The following is a 22,468-nucleotide window of genomic DNA, read 5'->3' on the forward strand; positions in this document are numbered from 1 at the left end:
TCAATTACTAATGCATAAAAGGCAGCAGGCATATAAAAAATCAAGCGGTACAATAGCAGTCTGGGAGCAGAGATGTAAACATAGATTCGCAAGGTCAAAATATAAACATGTCCTAAACAATAAAGAAATGTTGGAACTGGAAAATCCACCCCACCCACACAACCCAAAACTAGACGGCTACCAAAACAAATAGCTAGCTCTACCAAAAAAATTAACCCAAATACAACTTCCAGATCTGTGTCATTGACAGCAGTTCCGTATAAATGCTATAACAAACAGTAACTAGTTTATGCACTAGAAAACATAACTACAGATTAGAACACCTTCTGCCGAGATATACAACTTAATACAGAGAAAATCGGAAGAAAACCAAAACTAACCTACCCGCGAAATATTATGGAGGAATAAAGTAAGAGAAGGGGGGGAGAAAAAGGTAAGAAGGAAAAAGAAAAAAAGAGGAAGGGGAAAATTATAAATTCAAGACGAGTATTTATCAACCGTTTACCGAGAAGGGAGAGAGAAAAAAATTCAGAGAATGGAAAAAAAAGGGGTGAAGAAAAGAAAAAGATAAAATAAATAAATATTTAAAACAGAGGAAAAATAAATCAGCAGTTGAACTGTGAACCAACAAACAGGGAGGCCTTCACTAAAGACTTCAAACCTCCAAATCAAGTTAGAATTAGTTGTAGAACTCTGTAGGTAAAGTTATACAGAGGTAAAAATAGATTACACACACACCAAATCCCGGGAGAGATTGTCAACAGCCTTTAGAGTTTCAGTGAATAATGTCCGAGTGATTCAAGTGAATTCCGAGTCCAGAGAAAGTAATTTTACTACGAGGAGTACTTATCCACCATTTTAGGAGGCCTGATCAGATTCCGAAGATGACTGGATAGCCGGAAGACTTGCCACAAACGCTTCAGCTTCCCTCGCTGATTTGAACCACTTGAATTCCCCGGTATTAAACTTGATTCTTAGGTCAGCAAGATTACAAAAGGAAGGTTTGAAACCACGATCAAAAAGCACTTTCATTACGCCTTTATACTCAGCGCGCATCTTTAAGGTCTGGGGTGCAAAATCTTCCACAAAGCGAATGGTTGTATCCTGGAAAGAAAAAGAGCCTCTGCGACGTGCCTCCACAATCAGACTGTGTTTTACCTGGTATTGATGGAAACACAAGATTACTGGTCGTGGACGGGATCCCAGAATTCCGGGGGAAACATAGACTCTGTGTGCCCGTTCGAGCTCGGGCGGCTTCGGAAGCAGATCCTTCCCAAATATCTCACAGAGAAACTCGGCGAAAAACTTCACGGTTGACCCCTTCTCAGTTGCCTCTGGTAATCCCAGAATTCTGATGTTGCAGCGTCTGCTGCGATTTTTGAGATCCACCATTTTGGAAAGAAGTTTATTAGATTTTTCCTCTAAGCTGGAACAGAGAGTCTCCAAGTATCGAACCCGACTTTCTAAAGCTTCAGAAGTCGAATCGATGCGAGATAAGTGTTCAGCATGTTTGTCCACTTTATCGTTGATCCGATCCAGTTTCTCTTCTAACTGTTTGAAAGCGGTTTTAATTTCCTTTAAGATTTCGTCTCGGAGATTTTCAAGCGCCTCCATCATCACGTCCGACGAGGTCGTAGTTTCTTTTCTCCCGGATTTAGAACTCTTGCTAGACATTGTAGGTTAGATATATTCACAGGCAAGTAAGAGATACCGAAATAATTCCTAACTAAGCTTTATAAAATGGAGACATTTAGTGCAAAGGTAGCGACAGTAACGGAACAAAAGTTCAGAGCAGCTAAGCAATCGCCATTTTACCGGAAGTTAATTAACGTGCTTGATTTTTGCTGCACGAATACTCAGTTCTGGGTCAAACTTGAGATAAGCACACTAGGATTTCAATTTCAACTGAAATGAGAGGATTTCTACCCTTGCTCTTGATGCTTGTTAAACAAGAAAAAGCTTGCTCAAACATGTAAGAAGTTGAAAACTGCAGCAAAATGTTCATTTCTTTCATATGAATGGCAGGATACCCTTTCAGAGAAATCCAGAACTTGTCCAAAGGTAGGTCAGTAAATCTGCATGATCAAACTGCAGCTCACTAAGTTTTTCCTCTTCTCTCAAAGCCAAGTTCTCAGGCTAAGTGGAAAATTCAGAGAAAGGGTCCCTTCACCCTGTCATACACTTGTGTTGAAAGGCAGGAAAATACTGTTGAATTTTATTCTGCAGTTCTTCCAGGTGGTTTTCAGTAAGACTTGAGACTTTGATATCCTTCCTCACTCTCAAGCCCAAGCAACAGTGGAAACATTTCAAGATTTCCTTTTGCAACATGATTTTTCCAAAGATTTTGTTTCCTTTTAAACTCAAGAATCTTGTCACTTGAAGTCAAAACATTTTTTCCAAGGCCTTGCAGAGATTTGTTCTACAGGATCATATGATAAAAAGTGTCTGTTAAGTAGGTTAGTTTCTGCGGCCATTCTTCATCTTTAAAGCACTGAGCAAAATCTGGCCTACTATTTTCTTGAAAGGACTTCTGCAATTCACCTTTCAGCTCGAACACCCTGTTGAGAATGCTTTCTCTGCTAAGCCACTGCATTTCTGTATGTAGTAGGAAATTGGTGTGCCCTTTGTCCAGGTTTTTGTATTTTTTTCAAACATTCTCAAGTGAACTGGTCTTTGTTTAATAGTTAACAATTTTTGTAGCATCATCCAGAACTTTTTTGATTTCATCTCCCGAGTTTTTGACATCAGCACCCCTCTGTGAAGAAAACAGTGTGTTGTGTTAATGTCAGGATTTTCTCTTTTTTTGCAGCAACAAAGTGACAGGCCAGCAGCTGAGTATTGGCACATAGAAGTTCCTCCTTTAGAATGGAAATTTTCTACTACACTGGATGAGTTTGTTTGCTCCCATAAGTCAGTCGGCAGCGCGTAAGGGGAAGTTGGGGGAGGAAAAGGCTGATATCACAGCCTTGAGCTGTGATTCATTGCTTGGAAAACACACTTCACGCTCTTCATTAGATTACCAACCTCCTCTCCATGCAGTACAGCACTCACCAAATATCAATGGCATTCCCTATCTCATGTCAAAAACTGAGAATGAACTCAACCAAATAAACACAGTCCTACTGCGCACCGCCATACTGGGCTGAGAGGCCTCTAATGAGATTGCTAACGGGGCTGCCCGCCACTGTGAGTGCAAGTGTTGTGTGTTGCGCAAAACTCAGAAAAGATGTTTTGTTTCTTCTTAATCCCAACCTGTCTCAGAACCCTGGTTGAGAAACCCTGCTCTAGCATAACTCCTAGTAATCATCTTTCCACCCCCCCGATATCACCTGATGAACTCTGGTCCTCTCAATCTAAAGACCAGCATTATATTAGCCTTCCTCCTCTAAGGGGACATTGGTAGAAGTTCAGTTTGAACTGATTGTTGTGGGATTAATTATAATCCGTAGAACCTGGCTCTAATGCAAAATGGATGATTGCAAGTTGGCAGTCACTATGAATGGAGAAGATAAAAATTGGACCACAGGTTTACTGTTATCTCTTTCACCTTTGCACAGAAACCAGGATCTCTTTGGGATTTTAAAAAATGTATACATAGAATAATACAGACCAGGAATAAGTACTTTGGCCCACAATGTCAAGTTAAATTAATCCCATCTGCCTGCACATGGTCCATATCTGTCCATTCTCTTCTTGTTCACGTGCCTGTCTAAAACATTGGTGTCATATTTGCATCCACCACTTCCCTTAGCAGTGCATTCCAGCACCTACCACTCTTTGCATACGTTCGTTCATTATACACCATGTCATATGATGTAGGCAGTAATTATCTTTCTATGACCATGGTTGTTCTTGGCAAACTTTTCTACAGAAGTGATTTGCCATTGCCAGTTCTTGCAGTGTCTTTACAAGATGGATGACTTCACCCCACCTCCCCGGCCATTATTGATACTCTTCAGAGATTGCCTGCCTGGTGTCAGTGGTCGCATAAACAAGGCTTGTGATATGTAACAACTGCTCATATAAGCATCCACCACCTGCTCCCATGGCTTCACGTGACCCTTTTTGGGGGGGGGGGGGGAATGTTTGCTAAACAGGTGCTACACCATGCCCAAGTGGAGGCTAGTGGAGGGAAGGAGTGCCTTACACCTGCTTTGTTAAAGACGTACCTCCATCCCGCCACTCATGTACATAATGTCTTTTTTTTATTGTGTTGTAAATCTCCTTTACTTTCCCACTGTCATTGTAAAGTCATTATTGTTCCTCTCTGTGCCTTGTGGCGGATTGGGCAGCAACTTTGCTGTTTCTTTAGCATTTGTCTGGTTTTTACAAAGTTAAGTTGCTAGCTCTACGCTCAACCCAGCATGGCTGGAAAGTGTGTAAAGAGTCAACTGGATTCAAACCCAGGACCACTCGCCTCAAAGTCTGGTGCAGTTGCCACTGCACCACCAGCCGGCCATTATAAAGCCATGCCCTCTGGTATTTGACATATCTTCCTGGTAAAAAGACTCTTACTATCTACCCTATCTGTTCCCCTCATAATTTTACATAATTCCCTTGGGTTGCCCCTCAGCATCAAACACTTGAGAGAAAGTTGGTCCATCCTTTCTTTAAATACATATATAGTATATTCCAATCTGCTGAAACTTTTCTGAATCATTTCCAAAATCTTCACATGCTTTCTGTGATACAGCAACCAGAACCATACATAGAGGCTTCACCAAAATTTTATACAGCTGCTTTGCAACTTACCAACTTTTATATTGAATGCCTTGATGGGTGAAAGCAAATGTGCTATACAGCTAAGGAGCTGTATCCCGTCCACTTGTGTTGCCACTTTCAAGGAGCTAAGAACTTGCACCACAAGATCCCTTGTATGTTAATATTCCTGCAGATTACTTGATACACTCAGATCTGCATCTGGATCTTCAACTTCCTCACAGACAGGACCTAGGCTGTAAAGATAGGGGACAAGTTCTCCTCTACAATCACTCTGAGTATCAGTGCCCCACAAGGCTGTGTACTCAGCCCCCTGCTGTACTGACTGTACACCTATGATTGTGTAGCCAAGTTTCCATCGAACTCAATATATAAGTTTGCTGATGACACCACAATTGCAGGCCGTATCTTGGGTAATGATGAGTGAGTACAGAGAGGAAATTAAGAACCTGGTGGCATTGTGCGAAGACAATAACCTATCCCTCAACGTCAGCAAGACAAAGGAATTGGTTGTTGACTTCAGAAGGAGTAGCTGACTGCACAACCTCATCTACATCGGTGGTGTGCAGGTGGAACAGGTCAAAAGCTTTAAGTTCCTCGGGGTGAATATCACAAATGACCTGACTTGGTCTAACCAAGCAGAGTCCACTGCCAAGAAGGCCCACCAGCGCCTTTACTTCCTGAGAAAGCTGAAGAAATTTGGCCTGTCCCCTAAAACCCTCACTAATTTTTATAGATGCACTGTAGAAGGCATTCTTCTAGGGTGCATCACAACCTGGTATGGAAGTCGTCCTGTCCAAGACCGGAAGAAGCTGCAGAAGATCGTGAACATAGCCCAGTACATCACACAAACCAATCTTCCATCCTTGGACTCACTTTACACCGCACACTGTCGGAGCAGTGCTGCCAGGATAATCAAGGTCATGACCCACACAGCCAACACACTTTTTGTCCCTCTTCCCTCCGGGAGAAGGTTCAGGAGCTTGAAGATTCGTACAGCCAGATTTGGGAGCAGCTTCTTTCCAACTGTCATAAGACTGCTGAACGGATCCTGACCCAGATCTGGGCCGTACCTTCCAAATGTCCGGACCTGACTTGCACTACCTTACTTTCCCTTTTCTATTTTCTAATTCTGATTTATAATTTAAATTTTTATTATATTTACTTCAGGGAGTGCGAAGTGCAGTATCAAATATTGCTGTGATGATTGTATGCTCTAGTATCAATTGTTTGGTGACATTAAAGTAAAGTCAGACCTTCTTACATTTGACCTCCAAGAATGCAGTACGTCTCACTTCTTCAGATTAAACTCCATCTACCATTTCTCCACCAAACTTCCAATCAGACTATTGTGCTATGTCATATGAAAGCCTTCCTCACCATTCACAACTCTGCTCATTTTTATGTCAACTGTAAGTTTACTAATCAGTCTGTCTATATACTTTTGGTTCCAAAAGTATTCCTGTGGAATGACCCACAGTCAGAATACCGCCCTCCACCACTACCATCTGTCTTCTATGGCCAAGTTAATTTTGAATCCCTTTGCATGTTGAGCTGGTGTCAAGGAAGGTGAATCCGATGTTAGCATACTTTACAAGAGGACTGCTATCTAAAAACAAGGATGTAATGTTGAGGCTTTATAAGGCACTAGTGAGGCCTCACTTGGAGTATTGTGAGCAATTTTTGGCCCTTTATTTAAGAAAGGATGTGCTGACATTGAGGAGGGTTCAGAGAAGGTTCACAGGAATGATAGGATTATCATAGGAGCAGTGATTGAAAGCTCTGCATCTGTATGCACTGGAATTTAGAAGAATGGGAGATATATCATTGAAACCTATCAAATGTTGAAAGGCCTAGATAGAATGGATATGAAGAGGATATTTCCTTTGGTGGGAGAGTCTAAGACCAGACGACACAGCCTCAGAATAAAGGAACTTCCATTTAGAACATTAATGAGAAGGAATTTCTTCAGCCAGAGGTTGATGAATCAGGAATTTGTTGCCAGAGGAGATTGGATTCCAGGTCATTGAGTGTATTTAAGGCAGAGATTGATAGGTTCTTGATTAGTCAGGGTGTGAAAGGTAATGGAGGGAGGGCAAGAGATTAGGTCTGAGAGGGAAGTGGATCAACCATGATCAAATTGCAAAACAGTCAATGGGCTAAATGGCCTAATTCTGCTCCTATGTCTCATGATCTTACCATGGATCCCATGTACCTTAAATCTGTGCTCTCATAAATAATCTTCACCGGCACTTAAATTTTGCACTTTCCTTCTCTTGTTGGGGGGATGGGTGGGGGTTTTGAGGTAGTGGATGGAAATCCACCAACTTTTATAATTGTAAATAACAGGTGGTAGTAAGTGATTGTAGAACATTATTCACCCTGAGTCTTGTTTCCCATTGGAATGAGCAGAGTTAATTGTTAGTGGCAAGTTCATGATTATCTCACACATGTGTTCTCTCATTCTGTTAATCCAAGAAGTTGTGAAGCCTACCTCAATTGTATTGAATACCAGTGCTCAAGATCCTACAAGGCTCTACAACTCTGTAAGCTGCAGGTCCTCCAAAACTTGTCCAAATCCTACTTGCAGCATCTTACATTTTTATGTTGATCAAGCTTTTGGTCTCCACTCAATTTCCTCTTTTACCATTGTTAATTTTATTTGATGGTCTTGTAGTATTTGGCTAGCTTGATGATTTAATTTCTCCTAGGGAGATTTCATTTCAATCATTACATTTTTTTTGTTCTGATTCCTCAGGGACACACAAAAGGCCCCTTCTTGGTCAGTGCTCCCCTATCCACAATCATCAACTGGGAGCGAGAGTTTGAGATGTGGGCACCGAATTTCTATGTGGTAACATACACAGGAGACAAGGATAGCCGTGCTGTCATCCGGGAAAATGAATTTTGCTTCGATGATAATGCAGTTAAAGTCAGCAAGCGGGCAGTCAGAATCAGGGTAAGTTTTCTAATTCTCAGTATTCTAAGTTGTAATTAATGAAGGAAAGTATTCAATTCCCCAACAACACACACAAAATGCTGGTAGAACACAGCAGGCCAGGCAGCATCTATAGGGAGAAGCACTTTGTCCTGACGAAGGGTCTCGGCCCAAAACGTCGACAGCGCTTCTCCCTATAGATGCTGCCTGGCCTGCTGTGTTCCACCAACATTTTGTGTGTGTTGTTTGAATTTCCAGCATCTGCAGATTTCCTCATGTTTGCTATTCAATTCCCCATTCTAGCTATCCTCCAACCTTTTCTCTTTACCTGCCTATCACCTCCCCCGGTGCCCCTCTTCCCTTTCTCCCAAGGTCTATTCTGCTGTCCTATCAGATTCCTTCTTCAGCCCTCTACCTTTTCCACTTGCACCTCCCAACTTCTTACTTCATCCCCCTCCCCTACCCACCTGATTTCACCTATCACCTTCTAGCTTGTCCTCTTTATTTTGTCATCTTCCCCCTCCCTTTCCATTCTGCTGAAGGGCTTCAGCCCGAAATGTCCACTATTTATTCATTTCCGTGGATGCTGTCTGACCTGCTGAGTTCGTCCAGCATTTTGTGTGTTGCTCTGGATTTCCAACATCTGCAGAATCTCTTGTGTTTAAATACTTGTAAGTTAGAGTGTTGTGGTGCAGAATGTTCAGAATGAAGTGAAGTGTCTGATATCAGGCCATTGAGTTGCAGTACCTTCTGATGTTGAAGATTGGGTTTGGTAAAGACCCACGGATGCTCACAGCCACTGGAAAATGATTCAGAAGAATCTGAAGAGGATGGAAAACATGTCGAGCCCCAACCGTCATTGTGCAACAATATTCATTTAATGATTGAACTGATTTTGTGTTTCTCTTTTGTAGAATCAGGCACAGGTGAAGTTTCATGTTTTATTGACCTCCTATGAGCTGGTCACCATTGACCAGGCAGTTCTCAGCTCCATTAAGTGGGCCTGTCTGGTGGTAGATGAAGCACACAGATTAAAGAACAATCAGTCCAAGGTGAGTTGGGTGGCACATTCACTTTCCTTGTCTGGCATTTCATCATTTACAGTTCTTACCTTGAAGCTAACTGCTGACCTTCTGGTCCTTGTTTTGAGAAGCTGATATCTCACTTCTAGCAATTTTCCAAGTGTCACTATCACTCATTTCTGACAAGTTTTGGCATCCTGGGTGGATTATATTAGGTGTGTGAGGATTTCACTATTCCATTTTAGAGGAAAGGTACGGGTCAAGCACATTGGTACTTTTAGGCCCAAGGTTTTCCTTTTCAATTCACATTAGGATCTGTTTGAATTTTTATGAAAACACAGTAGTTTCTTATGCTGCTTTGTGGTTTGAATTCCCATTTTTTGGATTGTTAATGTCCAAAGGTCTGTTGTATATACTTGAAGCTAGCAAGGAAGTTGTCCATTTTTACTTTCCCACTTGCCTAACTAAGTGGACAGATGGTTAAAATTGAATTAGATGACATCTATGTAAGAATGGCCACTCTTGGCATTAGTTTATTTGTTCATGATGGGTACACATCTCTGGCAATGATTGGTATTTATTGCCCATCATTAATGCCCCAGAACTGAGGAAGCAGTCATGGTAGACTGCCATGGTAGAGTAGTGGTTAGCATGACACTAATGTAGCTTGGAGCCTCAGAGGTTGGAGTTCAACTCCAGCACCATTTGTAAGGAATTTGTATATCTTCTCATGAACCGCAGGGTTTCCTTCCACATCAAATGATGTACCCATTTGTAGGTTAATTGGTCATAGTAAATTGTCCTGTGATTAGGCTAGTGTTAATTAGGTGGATTGGTGGGCAGTGCAGATTGTTGTGTCAGAGGGCCTGTTCCACATTACATCTCTAAATAAATAAATATTAGTGGGTCAGGATTCACACACAGGCTAGGTTGGGGAAGATGGTAAATTTCCTTCCCTAAAGGATATTAGTGAAAAAGCTATTTTTAGCAGCTGATGTTTAATTGTATTGGACAGTGAACCTAACAATTTTCCAAAAGTTCAGATTTTTTTTAATGAAACGTCCATAGTTGCCAGGAAGATGTAAACTCGTGTCTTTGTATCAGTGATCCAGTTACTTAACCAGTACATTATTGCTCTTCTATCTCAGAATATATCAGTTGATTAATTGTTATGTTCCTTACTGTGATTATGGCCGATCTTTTCATAACTCAACTCCATGTTCCCATTTTCAAGAACCCTTTCATCTTCCTTCTTATCTTTGGCGCAGTTTTAATATTCCATTTGATCTTCTGAGTTCCTCCCCGCCTTCAAATTTGTCTAATTTTTGTTTAATCCCTCACTTGTTTGATTAACACACATAAACACCGTGAAATATCAATATGATCAATATGTACCTCCTACTCTCTTATGGTCTGTCAGTACTGCCAGTGGGAATATCTGCATGGGTTTGAATGCTAGAGAGATTTGAACTTACTTTTGTGTTATCCATAAAAGTAACTTAAAGAAAACAGCCACATCTACTGTCTTGACATTGTCATTATTGTTCAGTTTTTCAGAGTATTGAATGGTTATAAGATTGATTGGAAGCTGTTGCTAACAGGGACTCCTCTGCAGAACAACCTGGAAGAGCTCTTCCATCTGCTCAACTTCCTGACACCCGACCGCTTCAAGTAAGTGGCAGGATAAGATTGCTTTCCATAACCTTGAGTTACAAAGTACTCTTCAACTAATGGACTGTAGTCAGTGTTCAGGCAGCCAATTGTCCAAGCTCTGAGTCTGGTTTTATATTGTCATTTTTGAGATGGAAAGAGTGAAAAGTCAAGTCACTTTTTAATTGTCATTTCGACCATAACTGCTGGTACAGTACACAGTAAAAATGAGAACTTTTTTCATGACCATGGTGCTACATGAAACAGTACAAAAACTACACTGAGCTACATAAAAACAACACAGAAAAATACTACACTATATAGACCTACCCAGGACTGCATAAAGTGCACAAAACAGTGCAGGCATTATAATAAATAATAAACAAGACAGTAGAGGGCAGTAAGTTGGTGTCACTCCAGGCTCTGGGTATTGGGGAGTCTGATGGCTTGGGGGAAGAAACAGTTACGTAGTCTGGTGGTGAGAACCAGAATGCTTCGGTGCTTTTTCCCAGATGGCAGGAGGGAGAAGAGTTTGTATGAGGGGTTCGTGGGGTCCTTCATAATGCTGTTTGCTTTGTGGATGCAGCGTGTAGTGTAAATGTCTGTAATGGCAGGAAGAGAGACCCCGATGATCTTCTTGGCTGACCTCACTATCTGCTGCAGGGTCTTGTGATCCGAGATGGTGCAATTTCCGAACCAGGCAGTGATGCAGCAGCTCAGGATGCTCTCAATACAAGCCCTGTAGAATGTGATGAGGATGGGGGGGGTGGGAGATGGACTTTCCTCAGCCTTCGCAGAAAGTAGAGACGCTGCTGGGCTTTCTTTGCTATGGAGCTGGTGTTGAGGGACCAGGTGAGATTCTCCACCAGGTGAACACCAAGAAATCTGGTGCTCTTAACAATCTCTAATGAGGAGCCGTTGATGTTCAGTGGGGTGTGGTCGCTCCGTGCCCTGATAATTTCCCTGATAGAAGTTGTGCTCATCCCTAATTTTCCATATTGATGATTGTGCTTCAAACTCTGCAATTTCTTGCAAACCTCTCATTTTGCTCCTTCCTTTTACAAGCCTCTTGAAATCTATGTTATTACGTTATTATGCTGATTGTTGTCATCCCCGTTGTGAGATTGTCCTGTGGAGTTTGCTATTTGGAGTTTCTGTATAAACTCTTGTCACTGGTGCAATGCCATCAATGATGTGAGAGGGTTCTGATCCTCGTGTGGGTTGAGTAATCGTCCAAAACATGGCTCACACTCAGTATCTTTTGCAGTAATCTGGAGGGTTTCCTTGAAGAATTTGCTGACATCTCAAAGGAGGACCAGATCAAGAAGCTCCACGATCTTCTCGGTCCCCACATGTTGCGACGCCTTAAAACAGATGTCTTTAAGAACATGCCATCCAAGACTGAATTGATTGTTCGTGTGGAGTTGAGCACGATGCAAAAGTAAGCAACTACGTTCCTGTACTCTGCAACTCTGTTAGCTCCTTCACCTTTAGCAGAAGGTTCACACTTTGGGGGAGGAAACCACTGATCCAGTGACACTTGAGGAATAACATCTCATCTTCTGACAGGAAACATTACAGCCTTCAGACCTCAGAATTAAATACAACAATGTCAGATAGTTACTCATTCCATCTGTGGAATGAGAAATATTTTTATCGGTTCTGGTAAAGTGTCTTTTTCCTGAAACGTTCTTTGTTTTACTTTCTGCAGATGCTGACTGTCCTGAAGGTTTCCAGTATTTTCTATTTTCAGTTTCTGATTTCCAACAACTGTATTTTTTTCATTCTTTCAAGCTTGTGTACCTCATTTCCATGATCAGTAGTTTCTTTCTCCCCTTGCTTGGTATTCCAAGGTTCTTTATCCTTATGGGAAAACCTTAACTGCGTCTATCAGCTTACACTCCCATACTTGCATCAGTCAGTCTCTTCTGTTTGACCACCAAAGATCTGATCCATTCCCCCCACCCCCAATTTATTTCTGCAACTTTAACACTTCTTCAGGCAGTATTTGCGGAAAGAAAGCCCCTTGTCTTTGACCAGAAATTTTACTTCTGCTCTTCCACAAATGTTGTCTGACCTGTTTAGCATTTCCAGCATTTTCTGATTTTATTTCACATTTCCAACATCTGCAGTGTTTATTTTTGATTTTTCATTTTTACATTTTTAACTTTACCCATTTTGATAAAATATCATTGAACTGAAACATAACTTTCTTTCTACACAAATGCTTCTAGAATGATAAATGTTTTGTGTATGCAGATTTCCAGCATCTTCAGTATTTTGCTTTAGATTTGATTTACTTTAGAATCCACTTCTGCTTCCAGTTCAGTTTACACTCCCAATGTTTTGAGCATTGACAATTGAATCAGCACTGAGCTTACAGATTGTGAATGATCTTCCTGTCATTGGATCTCACAGAGCAAATCTTTCACCCATTGATTAACACTGTCTCTTTGAATATGATATCTTCGTATTGCAGGGCCCAGTCATCTTCCCGTAGCTATTTGTTTTTTTTTTTACCTCAGTCCCCTTCAAAAGTTATTGCTGAATCTGTTTCCTCTGTCCATTCAGAGCATTCCAAATCATAAGAACATGATGTGTTTAAAATAATGCATTGTCAGCCAATACTGTGGCTTGCTAGTTACATTTTATTTTCTTAATAAACGCCTATCTGTGTAGCTATTCCAACAACACCCTTAAATCTTCGTCTATTCCCTTAACCTGCTCTTTGTTAATCAGAGCAACACAATACCTAAGGTCTACCTCAATCCTAATATCTGATATTAACAACAAAAAAAACATGCTCTTAACGTCAGTCAAGAATCCCTCACCCTGACAGATATTAAGTCTCTTAAATAACAGCTTTAGTGACTCTAATCCATGGAGGGCGGTGGATGGAAGTGGACAGAGCATAGGGACTTGGGGGGAATGGCATTTTTCTTTTACTAATTCTCTTTGCTGAAAGTTTGTGAAAGTTGTATTTCTGAACTTTAACCAGTTTGTCTTAACGGTGAATTTGGATCTTTAATTCCTGCTCTCATGTCAATCTGTATTTTTCAAAAAGCAGCTCTTTGTTCATTTCTCCGGCCCCATCAGTAGAAATAGTTATAAATACCTCTGTTGAAATAAATCTTTGGAAATACTTCTGAAAGATGGGGCAGAAGGGAGAAGTAAAAATTGGAATTTCTAAAAATCTCTCTAATTAAAAATGTGTTAACATGGCCTAACTGAATCAGTCACTAGGTGCTATCAGCCTCAGACTGGAGACATAAATCTGTATCCTATTACCTGTCTTTCAGGAAATATTATAAATTTATTCTGACGAGGAACTTTGATGCTCTCAACTCCAAAGGAGGTGGGAATCAGGTGTCACTGCTGAATATCATGATGGATCTGAAGAAGTGTTGTAACCACCCTTATCTCTTCCCTGTGGCAGCCATGGTATGTGTTTGCCATTTTGTACTGTCTAACATTATTCATAGTTTGTTATGTTGAAACATATAGCCAGAAATGGAGTCTTGCATTTCATCTGGTGAGCCAGCCCGAGAAAGCAACAGGTACCTAACAGTGGTGGTGATTTTGGCAAGAATCAAGGATGTTTATACTGTTTAAGGGATAGTGAATGGGATGAACATAAAACTATAAGTGAGAATTTGCCAATCCTTGGAGCCTGCTCTTACATTCAGTGTGATCATTAGCCTGCTTTGCAATGCAAAACCAATTTCCTGAGCTTGCTGCTTGCTCCTTCATCCATTTCCTGTGGATCTCAATTCTTAGATTTAATACTGCATATAAAGAAATTTCCTCTAATCTAAAGGTTTCACCTGCTTGTTACCTAATTATTTTTTGTTGTTAAATGCCTTTATCAGATCATTTTTCAGCCTTATACACTTTGGAAAAGACAAGCAATTTTGATTTGAGTATCATTTAGAAACAGGTTTAATATGGCCAGCATATGTTGTGAAATTTGTTGTCTTTGTGGCAGCAGTGCAATGCAATACATACTAATAGAAAAAATGTTAATTATAATAAATAAATACGTGTGTGTGTGTGTGTATCAGTATATAAAAAAGGAATGCAAAATCATACATTTGTGTTGTACAAATAAATACTTGGAAAATACTTCAAACCCATTAACCCATTCAAAACCCATTTTGGGCAGGAAAATTCATTATAGATGGAATGTACACGAATTGTGTACAGTAAGGTCCCCTAGTATGATGATACCCATTTCAGATATTCTGACAATTGAGAATTAAGGTTGTTTTGCGTTCTCTGGGAGTAGAAATACCTGTCTCTTTAAAATACCCATGTGATCTTTTGTGCTAAATCATGATGGCATATGTGACCTGCTTTACCTGCTCATCCATGAGACATTTCACTGAGTGTGGCGTACTTCCTTAGTATTAGATCAAAGGCAGAAGCCTTGGTTTTTTTTTACACTTGAAGCTCTAAAAGGGGGTTTGAACACATTGCTTTCAACTCCAATGAGAGAATATTGGACTCAGAATGCTAAATTAACGAGCACTCAAACTGTATATTCTTCTCTTCCCAGGGAGAATAATCAATTAATATACTTAATAGAACTTGTTTCTGTCATAACCATTCATGGTCCAGCATGATTAATAGACACTCATATGCTTCAGTAGAGTTTTGGTTGAACACATTAATTTTACATAACCAGTAAATTAAACAGAACAGGAGGAGATAATTGTGCCAGCTGTCTGAAAGGGCTATCCAATTATTTTGATTATAGCCCCTTCCCTCCACCCCATCTCCAGCCTCCTGCCTTTTTGAATAAACCAGCAGATTTTTGCTTTACAGGGATTTGTGTAACTTCTTCATTGTCCTTGAAGAGTGTGCATCTAGCTCACCACAACCAATGATGAGCAGTGCATCCAGTTCACCATAACCAATGGTCATTGGTTTATTTCTTTATGAAACCCATCTCTAGGTACTTGTGGTTTTATGGTATTGGTAGAAGAATTGGTGTGTTACCTAGTGAAAATACTGGCATCAGTCTTTGTGTGCCTGACCCTAGAGAAAACTTGGGTTTTGGACTTGCCAATGCTGGGATATCGTAAGTAGAAAGGGCAGCTGATTTAAAAAAAAAAAAAAATTCAGAGACTGTGATTTTGCTGTAAGAAGTCCACACTGCTGCCATCAGGAAGAAAGTACAGGAGCCTCAGGACTTTCACGACCAGGTTCAGGAACAGTTATTACCCCTGGACCATCAGACTCTTGAACCAAAGGGATTAACTCCACTAAACTTCACTCACCCCATCACTGAATTGTTCCCACAACCTTTGGACTCAAAGAATGTGCTTTTCGCTGAGACCTCCACTTTAAATTTTGTAAAATCTTTATGGAATGTTGTACAAGTAGAGCTATTATTTATTACTCTTAAGGTGACAGTCAGTCTGAACTAAAAACACTGTAGTTCACTCCATTCCTTGAGCAATGAGGGAGAAACTTGATGGGGCAAGGAGAGAGAAAATGTGTCGAAAAGATGCGTCCCTGTTATTGAAAGATGTTGGTTTGATGAATTTGAACTATTCTGTTAATTACTTCTGTATCCGAGCATTGTTGTGGACAAAATGTTGTCCTGAACATCTGTTTTATTTGTCTTTGTCTCAGGAGGGTGCAAAGTTGCCAAATGGTGCATACGAAGGCAGTGCATTGATCAAGTCCTCTGGAAAACTGATGCTGCTCCAGAAAATGTTGAGGAAGTTGAAGGACCAGGGCCACAGAGTGCTGATATTTTCTCAGGTAAACCAGTAACCCAGTGTACTGATATGATATACACTGACATATTCATAATCTCTATACTGCCCATTTTGCAAATCTGTGAAGGAACTGGAAGATTCAAATTTGCTGATAATCTGGGGATTGCACGGTCAGGTGGGAGTGTACAGTTTGAGTTAGACTCTGTATGTGTCTGATCTCGTGGTTATGTATTCATTCCTTCGATGTGATTGTATTGGGAAGAAAGAATTGAGCCCACTATGTAAACAGGGTCACTGTCTCTGATTGAAATGAGAATAAACTTCCTCATGCTGAGGAAAGTGAATCTTCCCCCACCCCCCCCATGGGAAAAAGAGGAGTCCCTGTTTCACAGCAAGAGGGGAGACATGACAAACAACTCTGATTTACGATGTTAAAAGTCTGTTGCGTCACTTCTTCCAAGTTCTGTGCCCAAAGAGCTGGGCACACAGCCAGCAGCCAGCCTTCTGCTTTCGATCTTCTGTCTCCCACGACACACCAATTTCCTGTGGTGCTACCGACCTTGATTCCGCTCGCCTCCAGAGCCATGAAATCTTGGAACTCTGAAGGCACATTAGTCTTCTAGGCCGCGTCCTTGGCATATCGAATGGTGGCCAATTGTGAGACCTCGAGAGCAGGTCCCATTCCTGCAAAGAACCAAAGTCAGTGTGTAACTTAAGGTTAGGGTTTTCAAAAGAACCTTGAAAGGGAAAAATAGAGATATCAAAGATAGAATTAGAGCTGTTTTCAAAGATGCAAGCAAAGGAGTTGCTGTTAGGTGCCATCGTTCTCTTAAGCTCCTCCTAATGATGAAGCTTTATAAGATACTTCCTAGGCTGCACATTGCGTACTGTCAACAGTTTTGGGCCCCTTATTTCAAAAGAGATGTATTGTCATTGGAGAGTCCAGAGGAGGTTCACGAGGATGATTCCAGGGATAAAGGGGTTAACCTGTGAGGAGTGCTTGGCAGCTTTGGGCCTGTACTCAGTGGAATTTGGAAGAATGAGGGGGGATCTCATTGAAACCGACCAAATGTTGAAAGGACTAGATAAGGTGGATGTGGAGAGGATGTTCCCGTTGGTGGGGGCACCCAGAACTAGACAGCACAGCTTCAAATCTGAGAGGCGGCCTTTTAGAACAGAAGTAAGGAGAAATTTTTTTTAGCCAAAGTGTGGTGAATCTATGGAATGCTCTACCACAGACTGTGGTGGAGGCCATCGCTTTGGGTATATTTAAGGTGGAAGTTTGTAGATTCCTGATTGGTCAGGGCATCAAGGGATATGATGAGAGGGCAGGTAAATAGGGTTGAATGGGACCTGGAATTAGCCATGATGAGATGCCAGAGAGGACTTGATGGGCTGAATGGCCTAATTCTGCTCCTATGTCTTATGGTCTTATAATTTTAATAGTGCATCTGCAGAGTACCTGACAGTGCTTAGAGGTGCTGGCATGCTTTCTTAATGATAGCATCAACATGCTGAGACCAGGACAGGTAATTTGAGATGTTAACATCCAGGAACTCAAAACTGGTTACTCTCTCCACTGATGAGACTGGTATATGGTGTCCTGCCTTGCCCATTTTGAAGTTAACGATTAGCTCCTTAGTATTCTTGACATTACCCCTTAACATCCTCCTTCCTCGTTTTGGATTGCTTCCGTTGCTTGAAAACTGGAATTTCATAGAATAGTGCAGCACATTACAGGCCCTTCGGCCCACAATGTTGTGCTGACCCTCAAACCCTGCCTCACATATAACCCCCCACCTTAAATTCCTCCATATACTTGTCTAGTAGTCTCTTAAACTTCACTAGTGTGTCTGGCTCCACCACTGACTCAGGCAGTGCATTCCACGCACCAACCACTCTCTGAGTGAAAAACCTTCCTCTAATATCCCCCTTGAACTTCCCTCCCCTTAACTTAAAGCCATGTCCTCTTGTACTGAGCAGTGGTGCCCTGGGGAAGAGGCGCTGGCTGTCCACTCTGTCTATTCCTCTTAATACACCTTACTGTTAAATACTCTTAGTACACCTCTATCATGTCTCCTCTCATCCTCCTTCTCTCTAAAGAGTAAAGCCCTAGCTCCCTTAATCTCTGTTCATAATCCATATTCTCTAAACCAGGCAGCATCCTGGTAAATCTCCTCTGTACCCTTTCCAATGCTTCCACATCCTTCCTATAGTGAGGCGACCAAAACTGGACACAGTACTCCAAGTGTGGCCTAACTAGAGTTTTATAGAGCTGCATCATTACATTGCGTCTCTTAAACTCTATCCCTCGACTTATGAAAGCTAACACCCCATAAGCTTTCTTAACTACCTTATCTACCTGTGAGGCAACTTTCAGGGATCCGTGGACATGTACCCCCAGATCCTTCTGCTCCTCCACACTACCAAGTATCATGAAAATGATTCCAGGATTGAATTGCTTATCATATGAAGAACATTTGATGGCTATAGACTTGTATTCACTAGAATTCAAAAAAATGAGGGTGACCTCATGGAAGCCTATTGAATGTTGAAAGGCCTCGATGGAGTGGATGTGGAGAGGATGTTTCCAATCGTGGGAGAGCCGAAGACTAGAATCAGAATCTGGTTTATTCTCACCAGCATGTGTTGTGAAATGTGTTAACCTAGCAGCAGCAGTTCAATGCAATACATAATATAGAAGAAGAAAATATAATGATAAATAAATCTATTAGAGTATATGTATATTGAATAGATTAAAAATTGTACAAAACTAGAAATAATATTTAAAAAAAGAGTAGGTTAGGTTCTCAGAGATCTTGACACCCAGGAAACTGCTCACTTTCTCCACTTCTGATCCCTCTGTGAGGATTGATATGTGTTCCTTGTCTTACCCATCCTGAAGTCCACAACCAGTTCTTTCATCTTACTGACATTGAGTGCAAGGTTGTTACTGCGACACCACTCCACTAGTTGGTATATCTCGCTCCTGTACATCCTCTCATCTCCTTCTGAAAGTGTATCATCAGAAAATTTTTAGATGATATTTGGGGTATGCCTAGCCACGCAGTCATGGGTATGGAGAGAGTAGAGCAGTGGGCTAAACACACACCCTAGAGGGTGCATCAGTGTTGTTCGTCAGTGAATTATTATCACCAGTCTGTACAGATTGTGGTCTTCTGGTTAAGAAGTCGAGGAACCAATTGCAGAGGGAGGTACAGAGGCCCAGGTTCTGTAACTTCCCAATCAGGATTGTGGGAATGATGGTGTTAAATGCTGAGCTATAGTCAATGAACAGCATCCTGATGTAGGTGTTTGTAGAGGACACAGCCTCAGAATGGAGGTGCGTCCTTTTAAAATGGAGATGAAAAGGAATTTTCTTTAGTCAGTGAGTGGTGAATCTGTGGAGGCCAAATCTTTAAGGCAGATTTTGATATATTCTTGATTAGTCACATCATGAAGGGATAAGGGGAGAAGGCAGGAGATTGGGGCTGAGGGGAAAATTGGATCAGCCATGATGAAATGACAGAGCAGACTGAATGGGCCAAATGGCCTAATTCAGCTCCTATATTTTAGTCTTATTTTCCTTTTTGTAGATGACTAAAATGTTGGACCTACTGGAAGACTTCCTGGACTATGAGGGATACAAGTATGAAAGGATTGATGGGAGTGTCACTGGTGGAATGAGACAGGAAGCCATTGATCGATTCAATGGTAAGTGCTATAGGAGCCAGTTGTTTTTGAGATAGAAAATTTGTCTTTTACCTGTTCTGATTTCTCTAACGTTTGTTCTAATTCTCCATTCTCAGCACCGGGTGCTGTTCAGTTTTGCTTCTTGCTATCAACCAGAGCTGGGGGTCTTGGCATTAACTTGGCCACGGCAGACACAGTTATCATCTTCGACTCGGACTGGAATCCCCACAATGATATCCAGGTATAGAATGGGAGATGGTATTGTGGTGGTATTATTTTAGTACAGCTCAATCATAGTAACACCTGGTAAAGTGTACAAGTCTTGTCAGTGAAAATATGGATCATTAGCCAGATTGAATTTATAAGACAGCTCTTAACAATCAGCAATATTCAGATATTTTGCAAGCCATATTATGAAGAAGAGCATACTGCTTCATTTTGAGTTCTGAAGGAGCTACTTGTCTCCTTCAGTTTTATTAGAGCCTTGCTCCATGTGAGGACTCAAGATAATTGAGTTCTAGAGTTGAGGTCAAAACAATTGTTCTGGGCATAGTTTAATGATGACCTTGTCAAGGAAACATGTAGGTGCTATAATGTTACCTGTTCAGAGTTTTGATCAAAACATAGGTTGTTCCTTTCCTCTCTCAGTTGCTGCTCAACTAGCTGAGTTCCCCCAATAGATTGTTGCTGTGCTGTCAAGGAACCTAGCAATAGTAGGACTTGCGGGGGGTGGGAGCAAATACTCTCCATCAGCTGGTTGTTGAAGGTCCATTATTTTGGCCCAGGACATTACTGTAGGGTTTCTACAGTAGGGTTACTCCACCAGTGTCTTCAACCCAACCTTTTTAAACTCTATTGTAAACCCCTATATAGGGACTTTTCCTCATTGTGTGTTGTTATTGCAGAGCATATATGTCAAACTCAAGGCCCGCGGGCCAAATCCGGCCCGCGGTGGAATTATCTTTGGCCCGCGAGATAATATCTAATTACTATTAAAGCTGGCCCCAGTAATCAAAGCGCCTATGGCGTATGATATGGCTAATGCTGAGTTTATTCAGGTACCAGGTTTTCAGGGTTTTTAGTGTTTATTCGGCAGTCTTCTTCATAAGAAACGGAATTTGTAAAGTGAAACACTTTGTAGTTATAGCAGAGACTGAGATACATGAGAGCAGGCTGAAAAAACGGAGGCAACGAAAGCTGCGTTTGCACGCGTCCGACTGATCCGGCCCGCATGAAGCTGCATTTTGCTCAATCCGGCCCGTGACCTAAAATGAGTTTGACACCCCTGTTGCAGAGGGTGGTGAATCTGTGGAATTTTCTACCCTGTAAATTTTTTAAAGGATAACCCATATTTAAAGAGGCCTTGTAAATGACAGTAGGTCCAGCACCTACCTGAGACACATCTTTAGCCATGGGCTTCCAGTTTGAGAATCAACCTTCCGCCCTACCATCAAGCTAATTGTGTAGCCAGGTCTCCCTGTATTCCATGTGATCTAATCTTGCATAGCTGCATATCATATGGAACCTTATCAAAGGCCTCACTGAAGTCCACAAGACACACTCTCTCGTACACAAAGCCATGTGGAATACCTTTAACAAACCCTTGTCTTTTCAGATGTTCATGGTCTTATCCCTCAGAATCCTCTCCAGTAACTCGTCTACCATATATTAGACTGCTGTTTTATAGATCCCAGATTTTTCTTTGCCACCTTTCTTAAGCAAAGGGTCTACCTTCCAGACTACTGGCTAACAATGATGCAGATACCTCAAACAGTCTCCTCCAATTAGTTCTTTTGTTTCCCAAAGTTTTATTGGATAAACCTGGTCAGTCACAGCTTTATTGGAAACCTGATATAGGGAATTTTCCTTATTGTGGATTGTTATTGCAGAGTATAGTAAATCTCTGGAATTCTCTACCCTGGAGATTTATGAAGCATAGCTCATGTTTAAGGAGGAAGTAAATATTTGAACGTTAAGGGAATTGAGGAACTAACACAGAAGAGTAGTTGAAGCCTGAAACTGATTTAACCATGTACTTACTGGATAACCAGGCAGATTTGTGGGATTTGGTTGAGTTGTATTTTTTGTCATTTGCACAAGTACCCTGCACACGAGCGCAGTTAAAAGCTTGCTTTGCAGCAGCATCATAGACATATAGGACCATAGAAAGCAGCATTCACAAGAAAACTTAATTAATTATGCAGTTTATACAAAAAAATATTAATTACAACGAAAAGTGCCCATTTTACTGCAGAGTGATCAGAGTAATTCATGGTATTGTTAAACTGTAGTGGTAATTGGGGTTCTTGCTGGTTGGAGAACTGAGTGAAAGAAAGTAGCTGTTCTTAAACCTAGTAGTGTTGGACTTAAGGCTTCTCTATCTCTTGCTGATGATAGCTGTAAGAATATGGCATGGCTAACTTTGATCTTTAGATATTGCCTTCTTGAGGCAGCATCTCCTTTAGATTCTACTGATGGCAGGGAATGATGTGCCTGTGATGTATTGGGCAGAGTCCACTGTTTTCTGCAGCTTCTTACATTCCTGCTGCACATTTGAATGACCTTACTACACCATGATGGAATCAGTCGCAATACCTTCAACAGTATACTGGTAGGAATTTGTTTCGGTGAATGAAGTAAAGATGCTGATATGCCTGCCCTGTGATTGTATTTATGTGCAGGACCCTGCTCAGGTTTTCTGGTATACTAATATCCAGAAT

The 22,468-nt window shown here is 41.2% G+C and overlaps 1 protein-coding gene across 5 annotated transcripts in view; it reads left to right on the plus strand.

Moving 5' to 3' along the window:
• Positions 1-22,468, plus strand: part of chd3 (chromodomain helicase DNA binding protein 3) — a 130,066-nt gene that overhangs the window by 50,233 nt on the left and 57,365 nt on the right. For all 5 annotated transcript variants that reach the window (XM_073048730.1, XM_073048726.1, XM_073048729.1 and 2 more), the window contains exons 15-22: positions 7,478-7,678; positions 8,572-8,709; positions 10,229-10,350; positions 11,597-11,770; positions 13,629-13,770; positions 15,967-16,098; positions 19,652-19,769; positions 19,865-19,989. In XM_073048730.1, the coding sequence (XP_072904831.1) occupies positions 7,478-7,678; positions 8,572-8,709; positions 10,229-10,350; positions 11,597-11,770; positions 13,629-13,770; positions 15,967-16,098; positions 19,652-19,769; positions 19,865-19,989 (1,152 nt within the window). The remainder of the gene's footprint in view (positions 1-7,477; positions 7,679-8,571; positions 8,710-10,228; positions 10,351-11,596; positions 11,771-13,628; positions 13,771-15,966; positions 16,099-19,651; positions 19,770-19,864; positions 19,990-22,468) is intronic.

This window comes from Hemitrygon akajei, chromosome 6 (assembly GCF_048418815.1).
Source record: "Hemitrygon akajei chromosome 6, sHemAka1.3, whole genome shotgun sequence".
Lineage (NCBI taxonomy): Eukaryota > Metazoa > Chordata > Chondrichthyes > Myliobatiformes > Dasyatidae > Hemitrygon > Hemitrygon akajei.